Below are 25,261 nucleotides of genomic sequence, written 5' to 3' on the forward strand. Positions count from 1 at the left end.
CAACTGTATAGTTTCCAAACTCTACCCTCAGCTAGACACACCTGTACAGTTTCCAACCCCTACCCTCAGCTAGACACACCTGTACAGTTTCCAAACTCTACCCTCAGCTAGACACACCTGTACAGTTTCTAACCCCTACCCTCAGCTAGACACACCTGTACAGTTTCCAACCCCTACCCTCAGTTAGACGCACCGGTACAGTTTCCAACCTCTACCCTCAGCTAGACTCACCGGTACAGTTTCTAACCCTTACCCTCAGCTAGACGCACCGGTACAGTTTCCAACCCCTACCCTCAGCTAGACACACCTGTATAGTTTCCAACCCCTAACCACAGCTAGACTCACCGGTACAGTTTCCAACCCCTACCCTCAGCTAGACACACCTGTACAGTTTCCAACCCCACCCTCAGCTACACACACCTGTACAGTTTCCAACTCCTACCCTCAGCTTTATACACCTATACAACCCCTACTCACAGCTAGATACACCTATACAACCCAGAACCTCAGCTAGACACACCTATACAACCCCTAACCTCAGCTAGACACACCTATACAACCCCTAACCTCAGCTTGACACACCTATACAACCCCTACTCACAGCTGGATACACCTATACAACCCCGAACCTCAGCTAGACACATCTATACAACCCGAACCTCAGCTAAACACACCTATACAACCCCGAACCGCAGCTTAAGAGGCTGTATCAGCTCTGTCATTTGGAGCAATAAGTAGTTTACTTCAATGCAATGTAATAATGAAAAATGATGTTGTTATAACGAAATCCCTGAAAATTTTGATTACTTTTAGAATGACCCTGATGTTAGTAGATAATTAAAAACACATTGGTTTTGTGGACATATATGAAAGCTTTTTTTGTTGTATTGATGACACTCATCGAACACATTGTTTTGGACAAGTTATCATTGCAGTTCAAAAGTTAATTATTTTTCCTTATCCTGACTCATGTATTATTGCTTGTCTCCTTCCTTTCCCGAGCGTTAGTGGAACACTTATATCTCCTTTTTGAAGCTCCCTTAAAAAAATCAGACGTAAAATCACTACTCACCACGAGTTGTCTCCCTCTCCGTTTTGGCGGGAAAACGGCGCCACCCGTCTTCCCACTCTTCACTCTCTCCTTCTTCGCCCTAGTGGACAGTTGGGAGAGCACCTCTGTCTCCAACACGGCACTATATCCTTTGATAACTTAGTTATTACCCTATAAGTTACCTTTATAAGGTTTCAGGGTGTATCCTTCTACAATATGGTTTGAAATTTATTAGCAAATTTGACTGTTTATTCACGGTTTCACGTGATTGTTCAGTTTGTTTACATTTCATGAAAACCTGTTTTGTTGTAGGTTTAGGTTCTCTGCTGCAGACCCGCATTATTGTGCCCTAGTTGCACAACAATATGTACTTCCAGTTCTCGCTGTAAATTATGTCAGCAACTAACAAAAATTGAATTTAATAATTATTATTTCTCTGTACTTAGAAACGTGCTAAGGATAAATCCAGGCGGCTGTTACAAGTCATGTCTAAACCAGCTGAGTCCCCTTGAGAGCTGTCTGTCGTTGTCAGACGACATACTTCCATCCAGTGACCTGCCGGAGGCGTCTTCAGAAGATGGGCGTGGGATGAAGTCCGCCAATACGTCGAAGATAAGATCTTCTACGTAGGACAACTCCTCAACCCATACGAAGAAGAAGAGGCCATCTTCGTCGCAGAAGAAGCCTTACACCCCTAAGGCTTCAACGAGATCTACTGGGAGCTCTTCACAGACTACAAGGACCTTCTCTGCCGAGATCGTCCCGATGGAAGAAATAGGCTTGTACGAAGAACCGCCTATCCTCATCCCAGAGATACTGCATAAGAAGAAGACGCAGGCCTCAGCAACGGTAACGTCAGCACAGTCTGAGTTACCTTCTACACTGGCAGCAGGGACCCATGAGGTACAGCGATCCCTGGACCATATCGCTACCCTCTCAGATGCGTCATCTCTACAGTCGTCGCAGACATTCAACTTCGGGACCTTCATGCAGCAATTCTCCCAACAGATGATGGACCTGATGGAGAAGCGCTTCGCGCAGGAAAGGACCTTGCATGATAGTCAGGCAGCCGCCTCTCATGCTCAAGTCAGGACCAGTGCTGCACGAAGGACCCCGCACCGGTGGTGCATCTGAGATATCTACAAGATGTTCTAGCTCTAGGACTAAGAGCAGACCTACCCTGCACGACGTCAATGAACCTGCGCGAAGGAAGGGACATTCATCCGACCAAAATAGATCGTCATCTGATGATGAAGCTAATGAAGAGCCTTCGCGCAGGCTACCTACATCACAGAGAGGCTTACACCTCCAAGAAGATACAGAGAGACGTCTCAGGACTCAGACCCTCAACAAAATCTCTCACCTGCGCCGAGGTCGTCAGATAGATCATCAAGAATGTCACCATCACCATGCAGGTCATCACGGGATTCACCACATAGGAATATATTGCCTTCGCGAAGAAGGCAACCCCGGTTCACGTAGGCGGCTCACCTCCACGCAGGTCGCCATACAGATCTCCTCTTAGAACTACACATAGTTCTACGTGCGCATCTCCACACAGATTGCCACGCAGATCTCCATGCAGGAGGATACTCAACGATCATATCCAACTGGACATGATACAGAGGGCGATGGCGGAATCATATTTTCGGACTCAGAAATAAAATATTGGATGGCTAATGGACTGGACCTAAGCGTCACCCGCTAAAGAAAAGAATGAAGCATTTACGTACCTAATGAAGGACGATGATGTAGACACAATCACCCTACATCCAACTGACCCGGTCTCGGACGTACCTGAGGACCTTGACGTTGCCTTCAAGAAGGCAACAAAGTTCCAGTCTCCAAATATCCCACAGTTCAACGTAAAAAGCTGCAACACTCTCAGATGTGTCACTACATCTGCAGTCATCGCAGACCTTCAACATGGGTATTTTTATGCAGCAAATGATGGACCTAATGGACGGTTCGCGCCTTGCCTAAAGGACGAAGCTGCGGGAGGTAATCGGCATGAAGAAATGTGTGAAGGATCAGTCATGCTCTGCAGTTTCGACGATTAATATACTCGTCATTGGACCATCCCACTTCACCCTCAGACCTTGATCTTCGTTGTGAGCCTATACGAAGGAACTCTTCAGCATGGAGGAAGAGATCTTCGCCTGCGCAAAGACAGAGGGACACGTGTTGAAGTTCAAGAGGGGTACTCTTGTCCGAATTCATCACCTGCGCAGATCTTCAGACTGAATCCAGGATGGGATTCACATCATTGAGAAATTTTAGATAGATATATCTACATCAGAAGATAATAACGGGACTCATGTCCATATAGAGATCTTCACTTGCGTACAGATCTTCAGGTATTCACATTGGCGTGGTCCAGCACAGCCTTGCTAAGGCTATGAAGTTACAAAGTCAACATATTCCCAACGTCAGAGCTTGGGAATTCCCGCTACTTTACATGGGACCCTGCATAAAGGCTCCAGAGATTGATGTAAACTACAAGATCATCAACGACTCCCTTTGTAGAACTTACAACAAAGTTGAGCATCAACTCTACAAGGACCGGTGTGTTTCAACACAGAGAGGGTATTTTACGACGCTTCATTGAGATGGAGGAATGCAGTCTACAAGTGGCAGCGCTGAGGAGGTGTAGACTTCAGCTGATCATCTGAATAAAAGGACGACTGCATTATCTTCAGGTCTGAAGTAACAGTCACAGCAGCCAGGAAAACAGCCTACCTACATCGGTATTACGCGGCGAAATCTTTCGCGCGTTTACCATGCAACCCTCTATACACGTTGCCACTTGTATAACTCTGTAAGGCTACGGACAAGACCAAGTGTTGATAAGATATCAACGACTGCACAAGATTCTATAAGGACCTTTTTTTTCTGCTACACCGGTGACGTCACATCGCGGGAAGCTAAAGGAATCATTTTGATTGGTCCATGAGAGTCACGCCCTGCGCAGAAGTCGGACGTAGTTCACATGTCAGGGAATTGTTTACAAGTGACAACAACCTTTCAACGTGGGAGGAAGGCCTCAATTACAGTCCAGTTAGACGGGAACTACGTGATTCGGCTGTCTTCACGGGGTTAGAGACCTTCCCTGTCAGCATTGAAGACGGTTCATCAGGCGAATTGCAGCAACATACGTTTGACGGACTTTTGGTTACGGCAGCCAGTCTACTTTATATAGACTTCACAACGATGGCAGTCACAGAGTCGGACATTGCTTCGTTTCCCTTACGGACATGGCAAGGGTTTCACGATTGTTGGATCTAGATACAAGCCATTGTATCTCAAGCACTACTCTCTCCGTTATTACTACAAAGTTGGCAGAGCCTACTCAGTCCTCAAGTCGGAACTACAGCCTACAGAGGACCGTTGGCTAAAGATACAACAGATGGTATCGCAAGCTCTACTCTCTCTGTGGCCACTCCGACAGTGGCAGAGTCTGTTGGGTCTCCTCACGTCAGCACAGGATATGACGCGCAGAGGGAGATTACAATTACGCCCACTACAGGTCTTCGTAATTGCACATCTGGACGATCCAGACCCCTTCGGACTCCCGGACAGACTAAAACCATATCTGCTATGGTGGAATCAGAGATCGAATGTTTGCGGAGGCACCTACTTAGCAGAGCCAGAGTGCAAAACGCATCTCTATGTGGACGCATCTCTCCAAGGATGGGGAGCACACCTCGACAACGAAGTGTCAGCTGGGAAATGGATGTTACAAGAGAAAGATCTGCATATCAACATGCTAGAAATGAAAGCAGTGATAAACGCCATACTCCACTGGACCAGCATTCTAAAGAATGCTCATCCAACGGTACACACGGACAACTCCACAGTGGCGTTCTACATAAACAAACAAGGATCAACAAGGTCGGCGAACCTTCTGAACCTTTGCTTTCATCTGTTCAGCATAACAGACAATCTGAACATCCACATTAAAGCATGCCACATTCCAGGAGCCAAGAATGTGATAGCAGACGCACTATCTCGTCCAACTCAGCCATCCCCAACAGAATGGATGATACATCCAAAACTCTTCAAACAGATCATACAAGAGATAGGAACGCCACTAATAGACTTGTTTGCCACAAGATTCAACAATCAACTGGTAACATTCGTCTCTCCAATACCAGATCCACGAGCATGGGCAACAGATGCTCTAAGCATCTTTTGGGAAGGACTAAACGCTTACGCGTTACCGCAACCAGCTCTAATACCGAAAGTGTTGCAGAAAATCATGCAGACGAGGAACCTGCAACTGATTTTGATCACGCCTTACTGGCCAGCGAGAATATGGTTCCCCATTCTCATACAAGAACTAGGACCGCCTCAACTGCAACTACCAGAGTGGATGAACTTGCTAGTACATCCACACACAAAGCAAGCACACGGCAACCCCAAAGTGTTCCGCCTACACGCATGGACCGTATCAAGGCGTGCTTGAATAAGAGAGGATATTCCGCCAGGGCAGCTAAAGCGGTCACGCTAGCTTTACGCAAATCAACACGCAACTTGTACGACGACAAGTGGCGAAGCTTTGAGACCTACGCTTTGAAAACAGGCTTCACAGCCATGAAAGCAACACACCCTCAAGTGGCGGACTATCTTTGTCACCTAAGACAAACGAAGTGGTAAAAAGGGTCAACACTCTCAACATACCTAGCGGGCATTGAGCTCAGTTATCACTATGAGGACGAGTGTAAAACTGACTAAGGTACCAGAGTTACTGGCCTTACTACGCTCTTTTAAACTGGAGGACCAACAAGATTTAAAGATTTAAAGCTCCGGCTTGGGACCTCAACATAGTTCTACGGCATCTCACCAGTGACGCTTATGAACCATTAGATAGGGCATCTTTTGAGTTCTTGACACAGAAAACTCTATTCCTGATTGCCTTAGCAGCAGCAGCAAGGATGTCGGAAATACATGCTCTAGACCTTGAAAGGACACGATTTGATGAAAATCGAAACATCGTACATATGGGACTGAGATGGGACTTTATAGCAAAGAATCAACTGCCAGGTCAACCGGACAGACAATTCCACATCCCAGCATTATCATCAGTCCTTGGGCCACAGGATACACAAGACCTATCCTTGTGCCCAGTAAGAGCATTAAAAGTCTACCTACAAAGGTCTAGGACCAGGAGACGAAAATTCAAGCGTCTTTTTATCCCTATATCGGCAGAGACACAGACTGAGATCTCTCGCACTACGATATCAATATGGATGAGAACTGTCATTCTCTACGGGCCTACAAAGCAGCAGGACTTGATCCTCCACGAGCCTCAATCCACATGAAATTAGAGCTCTGGCGTCAACACTCGCTCTACATGGAAACTGCTCTATCACGACGATAAAGGAGGGCTGCTTCTGAAAATCGGACATGGTGTTTGCCAAGCACTACCTGAGAGACATCGCCACTGAGGAGGTCTCCGGCATTCACCATTTCGGCCCACTTGTTGTAGCACAACAACTGACAGTTCCACAGAGGCGCTGAGACAGAGTCTCTCGCCTTTTTATCACATGACTTGCAAAAGCCAACACTCAGGAGAGTTACAGCTTTAGAGTCCATATGCACGTCTAAGACAGACTAGCATGACTGATAAGACCCAGTACTTGTAAGGACATACTCGTACATAAGAAGGGTCGCTTCTCCACTTGATGCATGCATCAAGAGATGGAGTTGTTAAAATCCACATATAATGTTAACAGAAGCAAGGACCAAAAGTTGACAATTGTGGTCCCCCCATCAGAGAAAGCTGGAAGTAAGGGTTACAGCAGCAGCAGAGCCTAGCAGTAAATTGAAGTGCTACCAGGAAGTTCCCATAGGGGGGTATGCAAGACGTAAATCACCAAATTGGAATCCAGAAGTGGCTCGACCCACCACCAAATCCGTCGGATTCTACAAGCAATAATACATGAGTCAGGAGAAGGAAAAATATGTAATTTTCTGAGTAAAATTGATATTTTATAATTATCCTGACTCATGAGGTAAGCCCTCCCAACCTCCCCGCTAGGCACTTTGGATTTCCCAGCAAATCTAAGTGTTGGGCTTGCAATTTGGAGAGAGTGAAGAGTGGGAAGACGGGTGGCGCCGTTTTCCCGCCAAAACGGAGAGGGAGACAACTCGTGGTGAGTAGTGATTTTACGTATGCTTTTTTTAAGGGAGCTTCAAAAAGGAGATACAAGTGTTCCACTAACGTTTGGGAAAGGAAGGAGACAAGCAATAATACATGAGTCAGGATAAGTATACAATATCAATTTTACTCAGAAAATTCCATATTTGTCAAACTTTTTAGCATGAGAGCTGTTGATTTACATTTTCAATGCAAGACTTGTTTCCTGAAACCTAACTGTTGATACAATTCCATATGACAGATGAACAGCCATTAGAGTGTGGTGAGTGCATTATACCTCTGTTACTCCTGTCCTATTGTAGTATTGTAGTTACCTCCCCTTCTCTAACTCTCCCACGTGCTGTGTGGTGAACATGCCACGAGCAGGCTCTGATCACTTCTTTGTGTCCAGAAACAAGTGTTGACAAGGAACTAACTCATTCCCTCTTTCCTGGTCTCTGTAATTTGAGATCATGAGAACCACAGAAATGCTTCCCTGAGTTCATGGAGATTTTTTCCGGGGAAAGTCAGGCTCAGAAAAGGTAACTGCCAGTCACTTGACAGGTCATCTCCAAATGTTGTAAAACATTGTACTGACAAGCCTTCCTGTTGATCAAGCATCAGTATTTGCATAAAAATCTACTTATCATGTACAACCAAATGTTTGGATCTAAGTGAGAACAATATTGTCTCCTTATTAATATTGTCTCCAACAACTGTCAACAAACAGCCTGAAGTACACATGTTAAAAAAATTGTTTATTTCTTTTATATATATACACATATATATATTAATTTTTATTTTTATTTATTTTTATTTTATTTATTTATATATTTTTTTTGGGGGGGTCTATTGTTTTACTTTTTGGGCATGATCAGGTATTTCATCATCCACACATGTTCAACCACACAGCACAGTTGAGTCTGCGTGCTAAAGTCTGCATGGGATGAGGGGCATGGATAGAAGACAGACTCTGCATCTTGCAACCTCTTTCTCTTCCTCTTTGATTTTCCCATTCTATAAATATAGTCACTGAAACAAGTTTAGATGTTGTATATTGCTGACACAGCTGATGTTAATGTGCATGTAATATGTTTCACTGACACTTGGATTCCACGCAACATTCAAATGTACAATTTCTAGATTTTCTTTCTGTAAGCATGCCCAAATGTGTAGTCTTGTCTCCGAATCATATCTTACAACAGTCTGACAAATCTTTGCTCAGCTATTTTTAAGACTATTATTTTCAGTTGTGACACAGGTGAGTTGTTCTACTTCTTTGACATGGTATTAACCGTCTGCCATATGAAACTACATTCACATGGATAATTCTAACAATGGTGTATTGAAATATTTGGTGTCTGATTTATGTGTTCCAGATCAAGTGCCTTGTTGCTGTATTTTAGTATCTATATCTTGGGAACCTAGATATTTATTGTATTAATTCCTTCAATATAAGGTGTAGTAACCTTCTCCTTCCTTCTGTATTCATGGGCTGGGGAGGTAAAGAGCATTTTCTGCCTTATGCTGGGTGTTTTCAAACCTGTGAATAGAACAGACTTCACTTATTCTCAGCTGAAAGAATATCTTGTAAAACAGAACCTTCTTTCAGACGTGATCCTAGAGTGCCTTGGTCTCAACTGGGAGCTTCACCGGCCATTTCTCCAGAAATCCGGGACCCTAGCCACTTTGCTCCACTCTGCCACAGACCCCTCTTCCCAGAAGTACTATCGCAGCTCTGCCTCTGAGACCCTTGATAACTACATAAAAAAGAGTGAATTCTACAGCAACGAATACCGCGACATCAGTCAGCGACTCAGTGTTGTGGATGATGCTCCAGAAGAGAAGAAGGGCATTGGACATCCTGCTCACACATCACAGCAGAGGACGGGGACAGTGGCCACAATAACACTGGACATAAGTGATGCACTGGTCACAAAGAGAGGTGGGTGTTTGTTGTTAGAATCATGGAGCTATTACAGGTTTAAGTCTGTGTTGAAGTATAGTAGTTATGATAATCTTAGTGTGAAGATTGCTTTGTGACTGTGGTCATAAAGAGAACGGATGGGAAGGGGGTACCTGGGATGGTATTGTTGGACATTGATGATGCTCTGGGTGGATGAATGAGAGGTGGTTTTCTTTTAACTTGAGACTTGATTCCTTCTTTTGACATTTCAATCAAACAAGGCCATAATTGTTGGTGGTAAAATAATGAATTGTATTGCAGCTGTGGCTGTTGCCCTTGGCAACCTGTACCATGATGAACTGGAGGTGGATGTTGATGACGTGGCTGGAGTGCTGGTTGTTGCTTCAATCCTCGACTTCAAATCCCTTGTTGATGGGTCAGTAATATTAGGTTACACCAGGAGCTTTTTTCTGGTTTTGTCTTTCAGGCAGAAACATGCTAATTGCTACAAATACATCCCTGTAACACTTGATTGCCTTCTTCTAGAAACTCCCCTATATTGTAAAGGACCTGATACTTGCTAGTATGCTCTGTCCCTTTGAGATCCAGGATATCTGAAGACAACGCATGTCTATGAGTTATCTTTTCTACTCTTACCTGAGGTTGGTTGTCGTGAAAACGGAAATATGACTTACTACATTACGGGGGGCTAATGCCTCAAATGGTGGACTATAGTTAAATAACTTCCGGTATGTTGTTATATCCAGTCAAGGATGCAACTTCATTTTCACAAATGAATGGACAGGATTTAGACCTGAAATGACATCCTCATGAGGTCATCAGAAGTACCATTAACTGGAAATGACATCAAAGTCCACCATTATACTAACTACAGCAGTAAGAAGGATCCAGAAGTAATGTCACAATTAGAACCAGGCTAGCTATTCTCGAAATGTTTGTAGCCCTACGAACTTCTTAAACCCATTGTTAACAAATTAGCTACGATCAAAGTTAAGAATTCTTAGGGCTACGAGAGTTTAGAGAATAAGGGTCCAGTGGCTATATGCATATGTCGGGCGTAAATTCTAGTCCGGGCGTAAGTAAAATGTGCACCCGGCCGTAACGTTAAACTGGTGTGCATATGTTTGACATAGCTAAAGTTACGCCTTTAGAAATATACGACGACCTTGATCTGTACAGAAGATTTAGATTCAGGAGAATTGACGTTTTCAAGATACTGGATACAGTCAGAGGTGATATTGATTATGGCAATTCCACCACATATTATTGGGTTTTCTCAGTGTTCTTTGGCTTTCCATGATCACGACTGAAACAGATGTGCCGCGAAAATGTTTCACGCCTTTTCCCGATAGTTTAAAAAGTTTGAAAATAAAAAAATAGCACACTGCGCCTTGACGTAAATCCATTAAGTCAGGCGTAGTAACACCTAGGCTTGCACGACATTGTGCATGAGCAGGGCGCTGCTAAGCCCGACGTAGTGTGTTACGCCTGACGTTGGCTACGCCCGACATGTGTGTGCAGCCACAGGTCTAATTGTTTTATTGGTTAACAAATAAACGCTAAACCTGTGGACTCAGAAACAAGTTTCAGGAAAAAGGCTATCAATTGTTAGAGGTAGTGTTAAGAATTATTATCATCGTCAGTGAACGTGTAAGGTGCTCCCCACCTGGAGAGATAAGCTGGTACAAGGTGGTTGTGTGTTGCAGGTGTTGTGACATCATGTTGAAGTCCATCAGCTCCAAGACTGTATGTACATATCACCACACTGCCTCGCAGGTGAGTCACTGGAACATCCCAAACTGTTACATCAATCACAGCAGTTCCACAGTAGACACTTGTAAAGGAAACAGTTGAAAATGTATTTGACTATTACTTGCGTCACCTTGACCGATGCCATGTGATGTTTCAGTACAACCAGGACCATGTGGTAGGGGCTTGTGAGAGATGGCTGGAGCTTAATCTCATCCCACAGGTTAGAGTTGTCTCCCTTGACCTTGTTGACACATTGACAAACTACAGGGAAACTTTTTTTAAATGGAAGCTGATGACATCAGTGAAACAGTTTGCTATTGACAGATTCAGTTGTAGTGGACAGCAGTTTTATGAAACAAATTTTAACATCACACATTGTTTGACAGATTAGTCAAGATTTTTATATGCATACAAGATAAACCAAAATACAGAAACTCAGTACTGTCCACTGCTGTGTATGCAATCATTAGGTGCCAATATTAGCCAGTATCAATATTTTTGTAGTACATGTATTGTTGTTTGGCTGTTCCTGAATTAAAGATAATAGTAAAAGTATCATCATTTGTTCTAGATGTTTGGTAAATGTTTTTAGGGTATTTTAATAGAGACAAAAGTATATTGAGATATAGCTTCGTTTGAATAAGCTCCTTTGCCGTTGTGAGAAATGAGTAGCAGCATTTAGTTGGGTATACTCCAGCTGGAAAGAGAGGTTGGTCAAGTTTGTATGTCTCACTTTCAGTTAGCCTGTCAAATACAGCTGAGAGATATGGCAGCCGATCTACTGCAGAGAATACTGAAATCTAACAGGTAGGCCTGTCATACAGACCCTGAAACAAATATATCCAAGAAAGCCCATGCAAGTCTAGAATATGTGGCAAGTCTAGATTTCCACAGTTTCAGGAAATGATGGAAGACTCAGGGATGCTTTGCATTATATTTTATTGTTTTTATTATGAACTGTTTTATCTGTAAAATATGTTCATTTCGGAGAGTTAGTGAGTGAGTGAGTTCCAGTTATGTGGCGCTGTTAGTCTATACATAGGGTGTACAACAGATGGGTTCTACTACATTATAAGTTGTTCACTGGTCACGAGGGGGGCATGGGTTGATGTACCCTTGATGTTTGTTTATGTTCCCTGAGCCCGAACCGATGGGCCCCGAGGGACCAGTGAACAACGTATTTATCTTACAGAACACCTTAATGTTAATTTTGAATTGTTTGAAACACGGGTACAAATCTTTAAGTAGCCATCGCCAGATTTTGCTGACAAGAAAAACAGATTTAGAGTTATCTCCCTTCCATCGATTTGCATTCGCAAAACATCGGTAATTTCCGTACATCATACGTGATTCAATGTTATTCGAGATAAAGAATTACTACCACGAAGTACCAAATGAGTTGCCATTGACAGCGGGGTACATTGAAATGTTACTCACTTGTAAGCGGGGTACATTGAAAATAATAGAAGAGTGCTCAGCCAATCAGAAAGTGTCATTTATGTGTGACGTAAGATAAGTGTATTTGTTTGTTCATATCAGTGTAATAGAGTTAAATAATTAATACACCGTGAATTTGTATTAAATAGGTAATAATATTAACAACTGCTCAAAATATTTATCATTGGTTTTTCCCTACCATACATTTTTCACCCATCTGCTGTGTTTCTATGTTTTGAAAAGGTAGTCACAGCATCTTTCTTATAGCAGCAAAGCATATACAGTGAAGCCCCGTTAGTCCGGACTCCGATAATCCGGATGTCTCGCCTCCCGGGCGATTTCAGCTTGTTACCAATCTATGCCTATATAATTTTGTTACCAATCTATTCGGTTTCCGATAAAGTAGCTGTCACCAATCAGTAAAATAAACAGTAAATTGCTTCACAGTCTGGACGCTGTAAGTCGTGTTCACGAACCGTAACAACACCTCCCGGCGATGTTTACTTAATTAACTGGCCAACTGGGTTGTTGTTTTAATTAGACATTAAAAGCTCCTGACTGAAGATACTATACATTTACACTTTGATTGACACCACAATACAAAGGCGTGGATGACAAGTGAGCTGTTTTGTGATTGGTTAATGTACTTTGACAGACAGATGCGGTTACGTGGACTTAAAGTGATTTTGCTTTACGACAATGCTGCAAGTCACAAGTGTGCTTCGCTAACTTTGCAAAATGTGACCAAATACCACGTCTCATATTCAACCGATGGATGCAGGAATAATTCGGACATTCAAGGCATACTACAATAGATCGCTTGTTAGACATTACCTCACCTGTGCTGAGGAAGGACGAGATCAGACACGCCGGATCAACATGCGGATGTCACTCGGTAAAATTATTGATGTGATGAATTAAGCTTTACATTAAATGCTTATTTGTTTTATCCAGATTCGTGTCGTTTTTGTAATAGTTAGGGAAGCAACTTGGGTCTTGATTCAGTAGTCCGGACTATTCACAATCCGGACGAATTTACTGAGAAACGCAACCGTCCGGATTAACGAGGCTTCACTGTATATGTGGGATTTATTAAAGATTTTACTAAACGTTCCCCTTAACAGATGCATACTTAACACTGAGATTCTGATAACCATCGACAGATCATACCAGTTATCTGCTGTGTTACAAGAAAATAATATTGTTGTTGTTCTTTTATGTTTTGATTACCATATTAATGTTCTCACAAAATCTATAGAAAATGTATCAATGTTTTTATTCCTATTCCAATAATTCATGAAACAGTGATAGGTATTTCTCTGGTTTCAATATCAAAATCACAGTTCCTGTATCATCACAGTCCATGGTGTCGTGAAATCACACCAAGAATGGTTTGTACAAGTGGAGTAGGATATTTGTGTGGTGATTATAAAGCTGACTGTAGGTACATGTACCTAAGATTGATTGTGGCTAAGATTGCTCTGTGCAAGTCGACCCTGCACAAAAAGTTTGAATGTTGACTACGGTGAGTGATGTTGTTGCAGATTGTTTGTGTACAACGAGTACAGCGTGTACAAGACGCTGGTGTACTGGCTGTTCCTGCAGGTGAACCCCGACATCCAGCTCATGCCGTCACACAGCACAGTACTGGCATTCTTCAATAGGTAATGCATCAACATCGCTGAAACTGATTGTGTATAGGACCTATTGCTGATTCATTACTAACCGAATCTTGGTTCAACTGTTACCACCTAGTTTTAGATGGCAGGTTATAGATGACCACAGTGATATTATCCCTAAGTAGTAAATATTCCAGCCTTTTTTAATCTGGACCCAGTTGACCAGTTGCAGCGAACATAAGCATTAATGACCACTCATTGTAACCATCCAATCCTTAGTAAGCAGCACATTATTCTAGAGGCTACCCATACATTAATCACTAAATTTGTCCAGCCTGTTCTAAAACACCAGTAAAGACTTAAGAATTTGTTTTATTACTCGTCTGTGGGAGATACTGCACTGTAATATTTACAGCAATATTACACTAGTGTAATACTGCTAGATGTATGAAGTCACAATGCTAATACCTCTGTCACAATGGTATTAGACGTTGTTTGACTCACGGAAAGCTGAGAGTCATCACCCTGTAGGTAGTTTCTATCAATTTATGTTGGAGAGTAATAAACAGAATACTAAAATCACTTCCTTGAAATACCATTTTTATTAAACTTGTGAAAGATTAAGTATCAAATCATTAACTCGTTTAATAAAAATGGTATTACACAGAAGGTCATTTAGTATCCACTATTTATTAATTCACCCCTCCCTCATGCTTTCAACCCCAAATAACTGTCCTGAAATGTATACAAGCTTACCTTCTATTCCAGGTACAGCTTCTAATACAGCTGTTCCCAATGTCTTGTCTTTGCTTGTTGATGGGCAGAATTATGTACTTTCTTTTAGATAATTGACAACTTATTGGTATAAATACAAGAGCTCAAAACTTAATGAAAACCTCATCATATGTGACTAGCAGATGAGTGGCCTAGTGAAAACCTCATCATATGTGACTAGCAGATGACTGGCCATGTGAAAACCTCATCATATGTGACTAGCAGATGAGCGGCCATGTGAACCCTCATCATATGTGACTAGCAGATAAGTGGCCTTGTGAACCCTCATGATATGTGACTAGCAGATGAGTGGCCTAGTGAAAACCTCATCATATGTGACTTGCAGATGAGCGGCCGTGTGAAAACCTCATCTTGTGACTTGCAGATGAGTGGCCTTGTGAAAACCTCATGATATGTGACTAGCAGATGAGTGGCCATGTGAAAACCTCATCATATGTGACTAGCAGATCAATGGCCTAGTGAAAACCTCATCATAGGTGACTAGCAGATGAGTGGCCGTGTGAAAACCTCATGATATGTGACTAGCAGATCAATGGCAATGTGAAAACCTCATCATATGTGACTAGCAGATGAGTGGCCGTGTGAAAACCTCATCATATGTGACTAGCAGATGAGTGGCCGTGTGAAAACCTCATCATATGTGACTAGCAGATGAGTGGCCTTGTGAAAACCTCATCATATGTGACTAGCAGATGAGTGGCCATGTGAAAACCTCATGATATGTGACTAGCAGATCAATGGCCATGTGAAAACCTCATGATATGTGACTAGCAGATGAGTGGCCATGTGAAAACCTCATCTTGTGACCAGCAGATTAGTGGCCATGTGAAAACCTCATCATATGTGACTAGCAGATGAGTGGCCGTGTGAAAACCTCATCTTGTGACTAGCAGATGAGCGCCCATGTGAACACTCATGATATGTGACTAGCAGATGAGCGCCCATGTGAAAACCTCATCTTGTGACTAGCAGATGAGTGGCCATGTGAAAACCTCATCATGTGTGACTAGCAGAAATGTGAAACCTCATCATATTGTGTCTTCTGTACAACAACCGTGGTCATATCAAGTCTTCTGTATTACAACCATGTTTGCCTTACAACCATGTGTGTTCTCCCTCCAGCTTATCGAAGAACACTGCCTTCCTGGAGCGAGACGAGAGTCAGATGTATGCTCCCCTGTTTGCAGCTGTACGACTACATGGGATCACAGACAGTATGAGGCTACTTACATTGTTATCATAATTAAAACAACATAGCATTCTGTCCGAGGCTAATGAAAAACTGATGTTAGTCATTTCTGGATAAGGTTGATTGTGGTCAATTGTCTCATCATCATAAACATTTCTCTTGTAAGATTTCTCCTGTGAGTGAGTGAGTTTAGTTTTACGCCGCTTTTTAGCAATATTCCAGCAATATCACGGCGTGGGACACCAGAAATGGGCTTCTCACATTGTGCCCATGTGGGGACCTGAACCTGGGTCTTCAGCATGACAAGCTAACACTTTAACCACTAGGCTACCTGACCACCCTGATTTCTCTTGTAAGATAACTGGTGAGAAATAGGCAGGTTCCCTGGCCTGTCTGACTATAAGATCTGTCCTATAGCTCATATAAAATAGCTTGTAGTAGGAGACCACTATATTCAGATCTGTCTTGCACCTCTTCATACAATGGTCGATTCAAGCAGTAAATCCTTGGAGAAATCAGAGGTATTTTGACCTACTCTTGATAGTCCAGGGAAGTAATGTACATAACAGTACAATGATGTTTCAGCTGGGAACATTCAAGACATGCAGATAATGAACATCCTGCCCCAGAAGTGGCTGGTGGATCTCCTGTCTCAGCACTACCACGCTGTGAGTACACACCTTACTCTATGGTAGGCACACGCTGAAGGGATGACAGTACTGTAGGCACATAGTTTAGTGATGACAGTACTGTAGCCACATAGTTTAGTGATGACTGTACAGTAGGCACACAGTTTAGTGATGACAGTACTGTAGGCACATAGTTTAGTGATGACATTACTGTAGGCACATAGTTTAGTGATGACATTACTGTAGGCACATAGATTAGTGATGACAGTACTGTGGGCACATAGTTTAGTGATGCCTCTACTGTAGGCACATAGTTTAGTGATGACTACTGTAGGCACTTACTTTAGTGATGACATTATTGTAGGCACACACTTTAGTGATGACATTATTGTATGCACACAGTTTAGTGATGACATGATTGTAGACACACAGTTTAGTGATGACATTATCGTAGGCACATAGTTTAGTGATGACATTATTGTAGGCACACGTTTTAGTCATGCCATTATTGTAGGCACATAGTTTAGTCGTGACATTGTAGGCACATAGTTTAGTGATGACTGTACTATAGGCACACAGTTTAGTGATGACAGTACTGTAGGCACATAGTTTAGTGATGACTGTACTGTAGGCATATAGTTTAGTGATGACTGTACTGTAGGCACATAGCTTAGTGATGACATTACTGTAGGCACAAAGTTTAGTGACGACTGTACTGTAGGCACATCGTTTAGTGATCACGTTATTGTAGGTACATAGATTAATGCTGACAGTACTGTAGTTTAGTGAAGACAATATTGTAGGCACACAGTTTAACAATGACATTATTGTAGGCACATAGTTTAGTAATGACAGTATTGTAGGCTCATAGTTTAGTGATAACAGTAATATAGGCACATAGTTTAGTGATGACAGTACTGTAGGCACAGAGTTTAGTGATGACAGTACTATAGGCACAGAGTTTAGTGATGACATTATTGTAGACACACAGTTTAACTGATGACATTACTGTAGACACCTATACTGTAGTGATGACATTACTGTAGGCAAAGACTATAGTGATGATATTACTGTAGGCACATGCTAACATGATGATGTTACTGTAGGCTCACTATAGTAATGATATCACTGTAGGCACACACTATAGTGATGATATTTCTGTAGGCACACACACAATAATGATGATATTACTGTAGGCACATACTATAATGATGATATTTCTGTAGACAGAGAATATAGTGATAATATTACTGTAGGCACACACTATAGTGATGATATTACTGTAGGAACACACTATAGTGATGGTATTACTGTAGGCACACCCTGTAGTGATGATATTACTGTAAGCACACACCATAGTGATGATATTACTGTAGGCACACTCTATAGTTATGTTTCTGTAGGCACATACTATAGTGATGACTATACTGTAGGCACATACTATAGTGATGATGTTTCTGTGAACACACACTATAGTGATGACCATACTGTAGGCACATACTATAGTGATGACTATACTGTAGGCACTACTATAGTGATGATATTTCTGTAGGCACACACTATAGTGATGATAATACTGTAGGCACATACTGTAGTGATGATATTTCTGTGGGCACTTAGTCTAGTAGTGATATTACATTAGGCAATTGCTATAGTGATGGTATTCCTGTAGGCACATAGTTTAGTGATGATCATACTGTAGGCACATGCTATAGTGGTGATATTTCTGTGGGCACACACTATATAGTGATGATATTTCTGTAGGCACACACTATAGTGATGATCATACTGTAGGCATATACTATAGTGACTGTATTGCTGTACACACACTTGCTAGTGATAAGTGATGACATTACTGTAGGCACACACTATAGTGATGACCATACTGTAGGCACATGCTATAGTGGTGATATTTCTGTAGGCACACACTATAGTGATGATATTTCTGTGGGCACTCACTATAGTGATGACCATACTGTAGTCACACACAATAGTGATATTTCTGTAGGTACACACTATAGTGATGATATTTCTGTAGGCACACACTATATAGTGATGATATTTCTGTAGGCACACGCTATAGTGATGATGATACTGTAGGCATATACTATAGTGACTGTATTGCTGTACATACACTTGCTAGTGATAAGTGATGACATTACTGTAGGCACACACTATAGTAATGACCATACTGTAGGCACTTAGTTTAGTGGTGATATTGCTGCAGGCACCCACTACAGTGATGATATTACTTTAGGCACCCACTATAGTGATGATATTGCTGTAGACACCCACTATAGTGATGGTATTGCTGTAGACACACACTATAGTGATGATATTACTATAGGCACCCACTACAGTGATGGTATTGCTGTAGACACACACTATAGGGATGGTATTGCTGTAGACACATACTATAGTGATGGTATTGCTGTAGAGACACACTATAGTGGTGGTATTGCTGTAGACACATACTATAATGATGATATTTCTGTAGACAGAGAATATAGTGATGATATTACTGTAGGCACACACTATAGTGATGATATTACTGTAGGAACACACTATAGTGATGGTATTACTGTAGGCACACCCTGAAGTGATGATATTACTGTAGGCACAACCTGTAGTGATGATATTACTGTAGGCACACACTATAGTGATGATATTACTGTAGGCACACTCTATAGTTATATTTCTCTAGGCACATACTATAGTGATGACTATACTGTAGGCACATACTATAGTGATGATTTTACTGTAAGCACACACCATAGTGATGATATGACTGTAGGCACACTCTATAGTTATGTTTCTGTAGGCACATACTATAGTGATGACTATACTGTAGGCACATACTATAGTGATGATATTTCTGTAGGCACACACTATAGTGATGATAATACTGTAGGCACATACTGTAGTGATGATATTTCTGCAGGCACTTAGTCTAGTAGTGATATTACTTTAGGCAATTACTATAGTGATGGTATTGCTGTAGGCACATAGTTTAGTGATGATCATACTGTAGACACATGCTATAGTGGTGATATTTCTGTGGGCACACACTATAGTGATGACCATACTGTAGTCACACACAATAGTGATTTTTCTATAGGCACACACTATAGTGATGATATTTCTGTAGGCACACACTATATAGTGATGATATTTCTGTAGGCACACACTTTAGTGATGATCATACTGTAGGCATATACTATAGTGACTGTATTGCTGTACATACACTTGCTAGTGATAAGTGATGACATTACTGTAGGCACACACTATAGTGATGACCATACTGTAGGCACATGCTATAGTGGTGATATTGCTCTAAGCACACACTACAGTGATGATATTACTTTAGGCACACACTATAGTGATGATATTACTATAGGCATCCACTACAGTGATGTACAAACTGTAGTGATGATCATTACTGTAGACACATACTATAGTGATGGTATTGCTGTAGACACACTCTTTAGGGATGGTATTGCTGTAGACACATACTATAGTGATGATATTACTTTAGGCACACACTATAGTGATGATATTGCTGTAGACACACACTAAAGTGATGGTATTGCTGTAGACACATACTATAGTGATGGTATTGCTGTAGACACACACTACAGTGATTGTATTGCTGTAGACACATACTATAGTGATGGTATTGCTGTAGACACACACTATAGTGATATTACTTTAGGCACACACTATAGTGATGGTATTGCTGTACACACATACTATAGTGATGATATTACTACAGGCACCCACTATAGTGATGGTATTGTTGTAGGCACACACTATAGTGATGGTATTGCTGTAGACACATACTATAGTGATGATATTGCTGTAGACACATACTATAGTGGTGATATTACTGAAGCCACACACTATAGTGATGATATTGCTGTAAACACACACTATAGTGATGGTATTGCTGTAGACACACAATACAGTGATGATATTACTTTAGCCACACACTATAGTGATGATATTACTTTAGGCACACACTATAGTGATGATATTACTATAGGCACCCACTATAGTGATGGTATTGTTGTAGACACGTACTATAGTAATGATATTACTTTAGACACACACTATAGTGATGATATTGCTGTAGACACACACTATAGTGATGATATTACTATAGGCACACACTATAGTTATGGTATTGCTATAGACACCCACTACAGTGATGGTATTGCTGTAGACACACGCTATAGTGATGATATTACTTTAGGCACTCACTATAGTGATGGTATTGCTGTACACACATACTACAGTGATGATATTACTATAGGCACCCACTATAGTGATGGTATTGTTGTAGGCACAAACTATAGTGATGGTATTGCTGTAGACACATACTATAGTGATGATATTGCTGTAGACACATACTATAGTGATGATATTACTGTAGACACACACTATAGTGATGGTATTGCTGTAGACACACACTATAGTGATGGTATTGCTGTAGACACATACTATAGTGATGGTATTACTGTAGACACATACTATAGTGATGATATTACTGTAGGCACACATTGTAGTGATGGTACTGTTACAAGCCACTATAGTGATGGTATTGCTGTAGACACATACTATAGTGATGATATTGCTGTAGAGGCACCCACTATAGTGATGATATTACTGTAGACACACACTATAGTGATGGTATTGCTGTAGACACACACTACAGTGATGGTATTGCTGTAGACACATACTATAGTGATGATATTACTATAGGCACACACTATAGTGATGATATTGCTGTAGACACACACTACAGTGATGGTATTACTGAAGCCACACACTATAGTGATGATATTACTTTAGGGCACACACTATAGTGATGATATTACTATAGGCACACCCACTATAGTGATGGTATTTATAGGCACCCACTACGTGATGGTATAGTAAGTGATATTACTTTAGACACACACTATAGTGATGATATTGCTTGTAGACACATACTATAGTGATGATATTACTATAGACACACACACTATAGTGATGGTATTGCTGTAGACACACCCACTATAGTGATGGTATTGCTGTAGCACACACACTATAGTGATGGTATTGCTATAGCACACACACTATAGTGATGATATTACTGTAGACACCCACTATAGTGATGGTATTGCTGTAGACACATACTATAGTGATGGTATTGCTGTAGGGGCACACACTATAGTGATGGTATTGCATGTAGACACATACTATAGTGATGATATTGTTGTAGACACAAACTATAGTGATGAATATTATTGCTGTAGACACACACTATAGTGATGGTATTGCAGACACACATACTATGTGTGATGGTATTGCTGTAGACAGACACACACTATAGTGATGGTATTGCTGCAGACACACACTATAGTGATGGTATTGCTGTAGACACATACTATAGTGATGGTATTGCTGTAGACACACACTATAGTGATGATGTTTGCACACTAGACACATGTGAGACACAGCTATAGTGATGGTATTGCTGTAGACACAAACTATAGTGATGGTATTGGTATGGTGTTGACACATACTATAGTGATGGTATTGTTACTTTGGGCACTATGGTGATGATGTTGCTGTAGACACACACTATAGTGATGGTATTGCTGTAGACACACACTATAGTGATGGTATTGTTGTAGACACAAACTATAGTGATGGTATTGCTGTAGACACATACTATAGTGATGGTATTTGCTGCAGACACACTATAGTGATGGTATTGCTGTAGACACATACTATAGTGATGGTATTGCTGTAGACACAAACTATAGTGATGGTATTGCTGTAGACACACACTATAGTGATGGTATTGCTGTAGACACATACTATAGTGATGGTATTGCTGTAGACACCCACTATAGTGATGGTATTGCTGTAGACACACACTATAGTGATGGTATTGCTGTAGACACACACTATAGTGATGGTATTGCTGTAGACACATACTATAGTGATGGTATTGCTGTAGACACACACTATAGTGATGGTATTGCTGTAGACACACACTATAGTGATGGTATTGCTGTAGACACACACTATAGTGATGGTATTGCTGTAGACACACACTATAGTGATGGTATTGCTATAGACACACACTATAGTGATGGTATTGCTGTAGAGACACACTATAGTGATTGTATTGCTGTAGACACATACTATAGTGATGGTATTGCTGTAGAGACACACTATAGTGATGGTATTGCTGTAGACACACACTATAGTGATGGTATTGCTGTAGACACACACTATAGTGATGGTATTGCTGTAGAGACACACTATAGTGATGGTATTGTTGTAGAGACACACTATAGTGATGGTATTGCTGTAGACACACACTATAGTGATGGTAATGCTGTAGACACATACTATAGTGATGGTATTGCTGTAGACACATACTATAGTGATGGTATTGCTGTAGACACACACTATAGTGATGGAATTGCTGTAGACACACACTATAGTGATGGTATTGCTGTAGATACAAACTATAGTGATGGTATTGCTGTAGACACATACTACAGTGATGTTATTGCTGTAAACACACACTATAGTGATGATATTACTGGAGACACATACTATAGTGATGATATTGCTGTAGACACACACTATAGTGATGGTATTGCTGTAGACACACACTACAGTGATGATATTACTGAAGCCACACACTATAGTGATGATATTACTTTAGTCACACACTATAGTGATGATATTACTATAGGCACCCACTATAGTGATGGTATTGCTGTAGACACATACTATAGTGATGGTATTGCTGTAGACACCCACTATAGTGATGGTATTGCTGTAGACACACACTATAGTGATGGTTTTGCTGTAGACACATACTATAGTGATGGTATTGCTGTGGACACACACTATAGTGATGGTAATTGCTGTAGACACACACTTTAGTAATGATATTACTACAGGCACCCACTATAGTGATGGTATTGCTGTAGACACACACTATAATGATATTACTTTAGGCACACACTATAGTGATGGTATTGCTGTACACACATACTATAGTGATGATATTACTACAGGCACCCACTATAGTGATGGTATTGTTGTAGGCACACACTATAGTGATGGTATTGCTGTAGACACATACTATAGTGATGATATTGCTGTAGACACATACTATAGTGATGATATTGCTGTATAGTATTGTATTATATGGACACACTATATAGTGATGGTATTGCTGTAGACACATACTATAGTGATGGTATTGCTGTAGAGACACACTATAGTGATGGTATTGCTGTAGACACACACTATAGTGATGGTATTGCTGTAGAGACACACTATAGTGATGGTATTGTTGTAGAGACACACTATAGTGATGGTATTGCTGTAGAGACACACTATAGTGATGGTATTGCTGTAGACACATACTATAGTGATGGTATTGCTGTAGACACATACTATAGTGATGGTATTGCTGTAGACACACACTATAGTGATGATATTGCTGTAGACACACACTATAGTGATGGTATTGCTGCAGACACACACTATAGTGATGGTATTGCTGCAGACACACACTATAGTGATGGTATTGCTGTGGAGACACACACTATAGTGATGATATTACATGACTGATGCCACACACTATGGTGATGATGATATTGCTGTACACACACACTATAGTGATGATATTACTATAGGCACCCACTATAGTGATGATATTACTGTAGGCACACTATAGTGATGGTATAGTGATGATATTACTCAGTGCTGGTATTGCTGTAGACACCCACTATAGTGATGTATTGCTGTAGACACACACTATAGTGATGGTATTGCTGCAGACACACACTATAGTGATGATATTGCTGTAGACACACACTATAGTGATGGTATTGCTGTAGACACACATACTATAGTGATGATATTGCTACAGGCACACACTATAGTGATGGTATTGTTGCAGACACACACTATAGTGATGGTATTGCTGTAGACAACATACTATAGTGATGATATTGCTGTAGACACATACTATAGTGATGATATTACTGCAGGACACCACACTATAGTGATGGTATTGCTGTAGGCACACACTATAGTGATGGTATTGCTGTAGACATGTTATATAGGCACTATAGTGATGATATTACTGAGAGACACACACTATAGTGATGATATTGCTGTGATGGTATTGCTGTAGACACACACTATAGTGATGATATTGCTGTAAACACCCACTATAGTGATGGTATTGCTGTAGACACACTACTATAGTGATGATATTACTGTAGACACACTATATAGTGATGGTATTGCTGTAGGCACACACTATATTGATGGCATTGCTGCAGACACATACTATAGTGATGGATTGCTGTAGACACACACTATAGTGATGATATTACTATAGGCACACACTATAGTGATGGTATTGCTGTAGACACACACTATAGTGATGATATTGCTAGAGACACACACTATAGTGATGGTATTGCTGTAGACACAATACTATAGTGATGATATTACTATGCTTTTACCACTATAGTGATGGTATTGCTGTAGACACATACCATAGTGATGATATTGCTGCAGACAATACTATAGTGATGATATTGCTGCAGACACACACTATAGTGATGGTATTACTTTAGACACACACCATAGTGATGGTATTGCTGCAGACACACACTGATGATATTGCTGTAGAC

The 25,261-nt window shown here is 41.0% G+C and overlaps 1 protein-coding gene across 2 annotated transcripts in view; it reads left to right on the top strand.

The window, feature by feature from the left end:
• LOC124272365 (BTB/POZ domain-containing protein 16-like) overlaps window positions 1-16,619 on the top strand; it is a 39,318-nt gene extending 22,699 nt beyond the window's left edge. Inside the window, exons 6-14 of one of the 2 annotated variants that reach the window (XM_046707538.1) lie at window positions 7,453-7,473; window positions 8,803-9,135; window positions 9,418-9,532; window positions 10,824-10,893; window positions 11,027-11,089; window positions 11,609-11,676; window positions 13,851-13,970; window positions 15,843-15,934; window positions 16,495-16,619. In XM_046707538.1, the coding sequence (XP_046563494.1) occupies window positions 7,453-7,473; window positions 8,803-9,135; window positions 9,418-9,532; window positions 10,824-10,893; window positions 11,027-11,089; window positions 11,609-11,676; window positions 13,851-13,970; window positions 15,843-15,934; window positions 16,495-16,604 (992 nt within the window). In that variant the 3' untranslated portion in view covers window positions 16,605-16,619. The remainder of the gene's footprint in view (window positions 1-7,452; window positions 7,474-8,802; window positions 9,136-9,417; window positions 9,533-10,823; window positions 10,894-11,026; window positions 11,090-11,608; window positions 11,677-13,850; window positions 13,971-15,842; window positions 15,935-16,494) is intronic. The other variant, XM_046707539.1, reaches the window with a different exon arrangement.
• The last annotated feature ends 8,642 nt before the right edge of the window (window positions 16,620-25,261 follow it).

Source organism: Haliotis rubra, unplaced genomic scaffold, assembly GCF_003918875.1.
Source record: "Haliotis rubra isolate DU_JTF1 unplaced genomic scaffold, ASM391887v1 Scf169, whole genome shotgun sequence".
NCBI lineage: Eukaryota > Metazoa > Mollusca > Gastropoda > Lepetellida > Haliotidae > Haliotis > Haliotis rubra.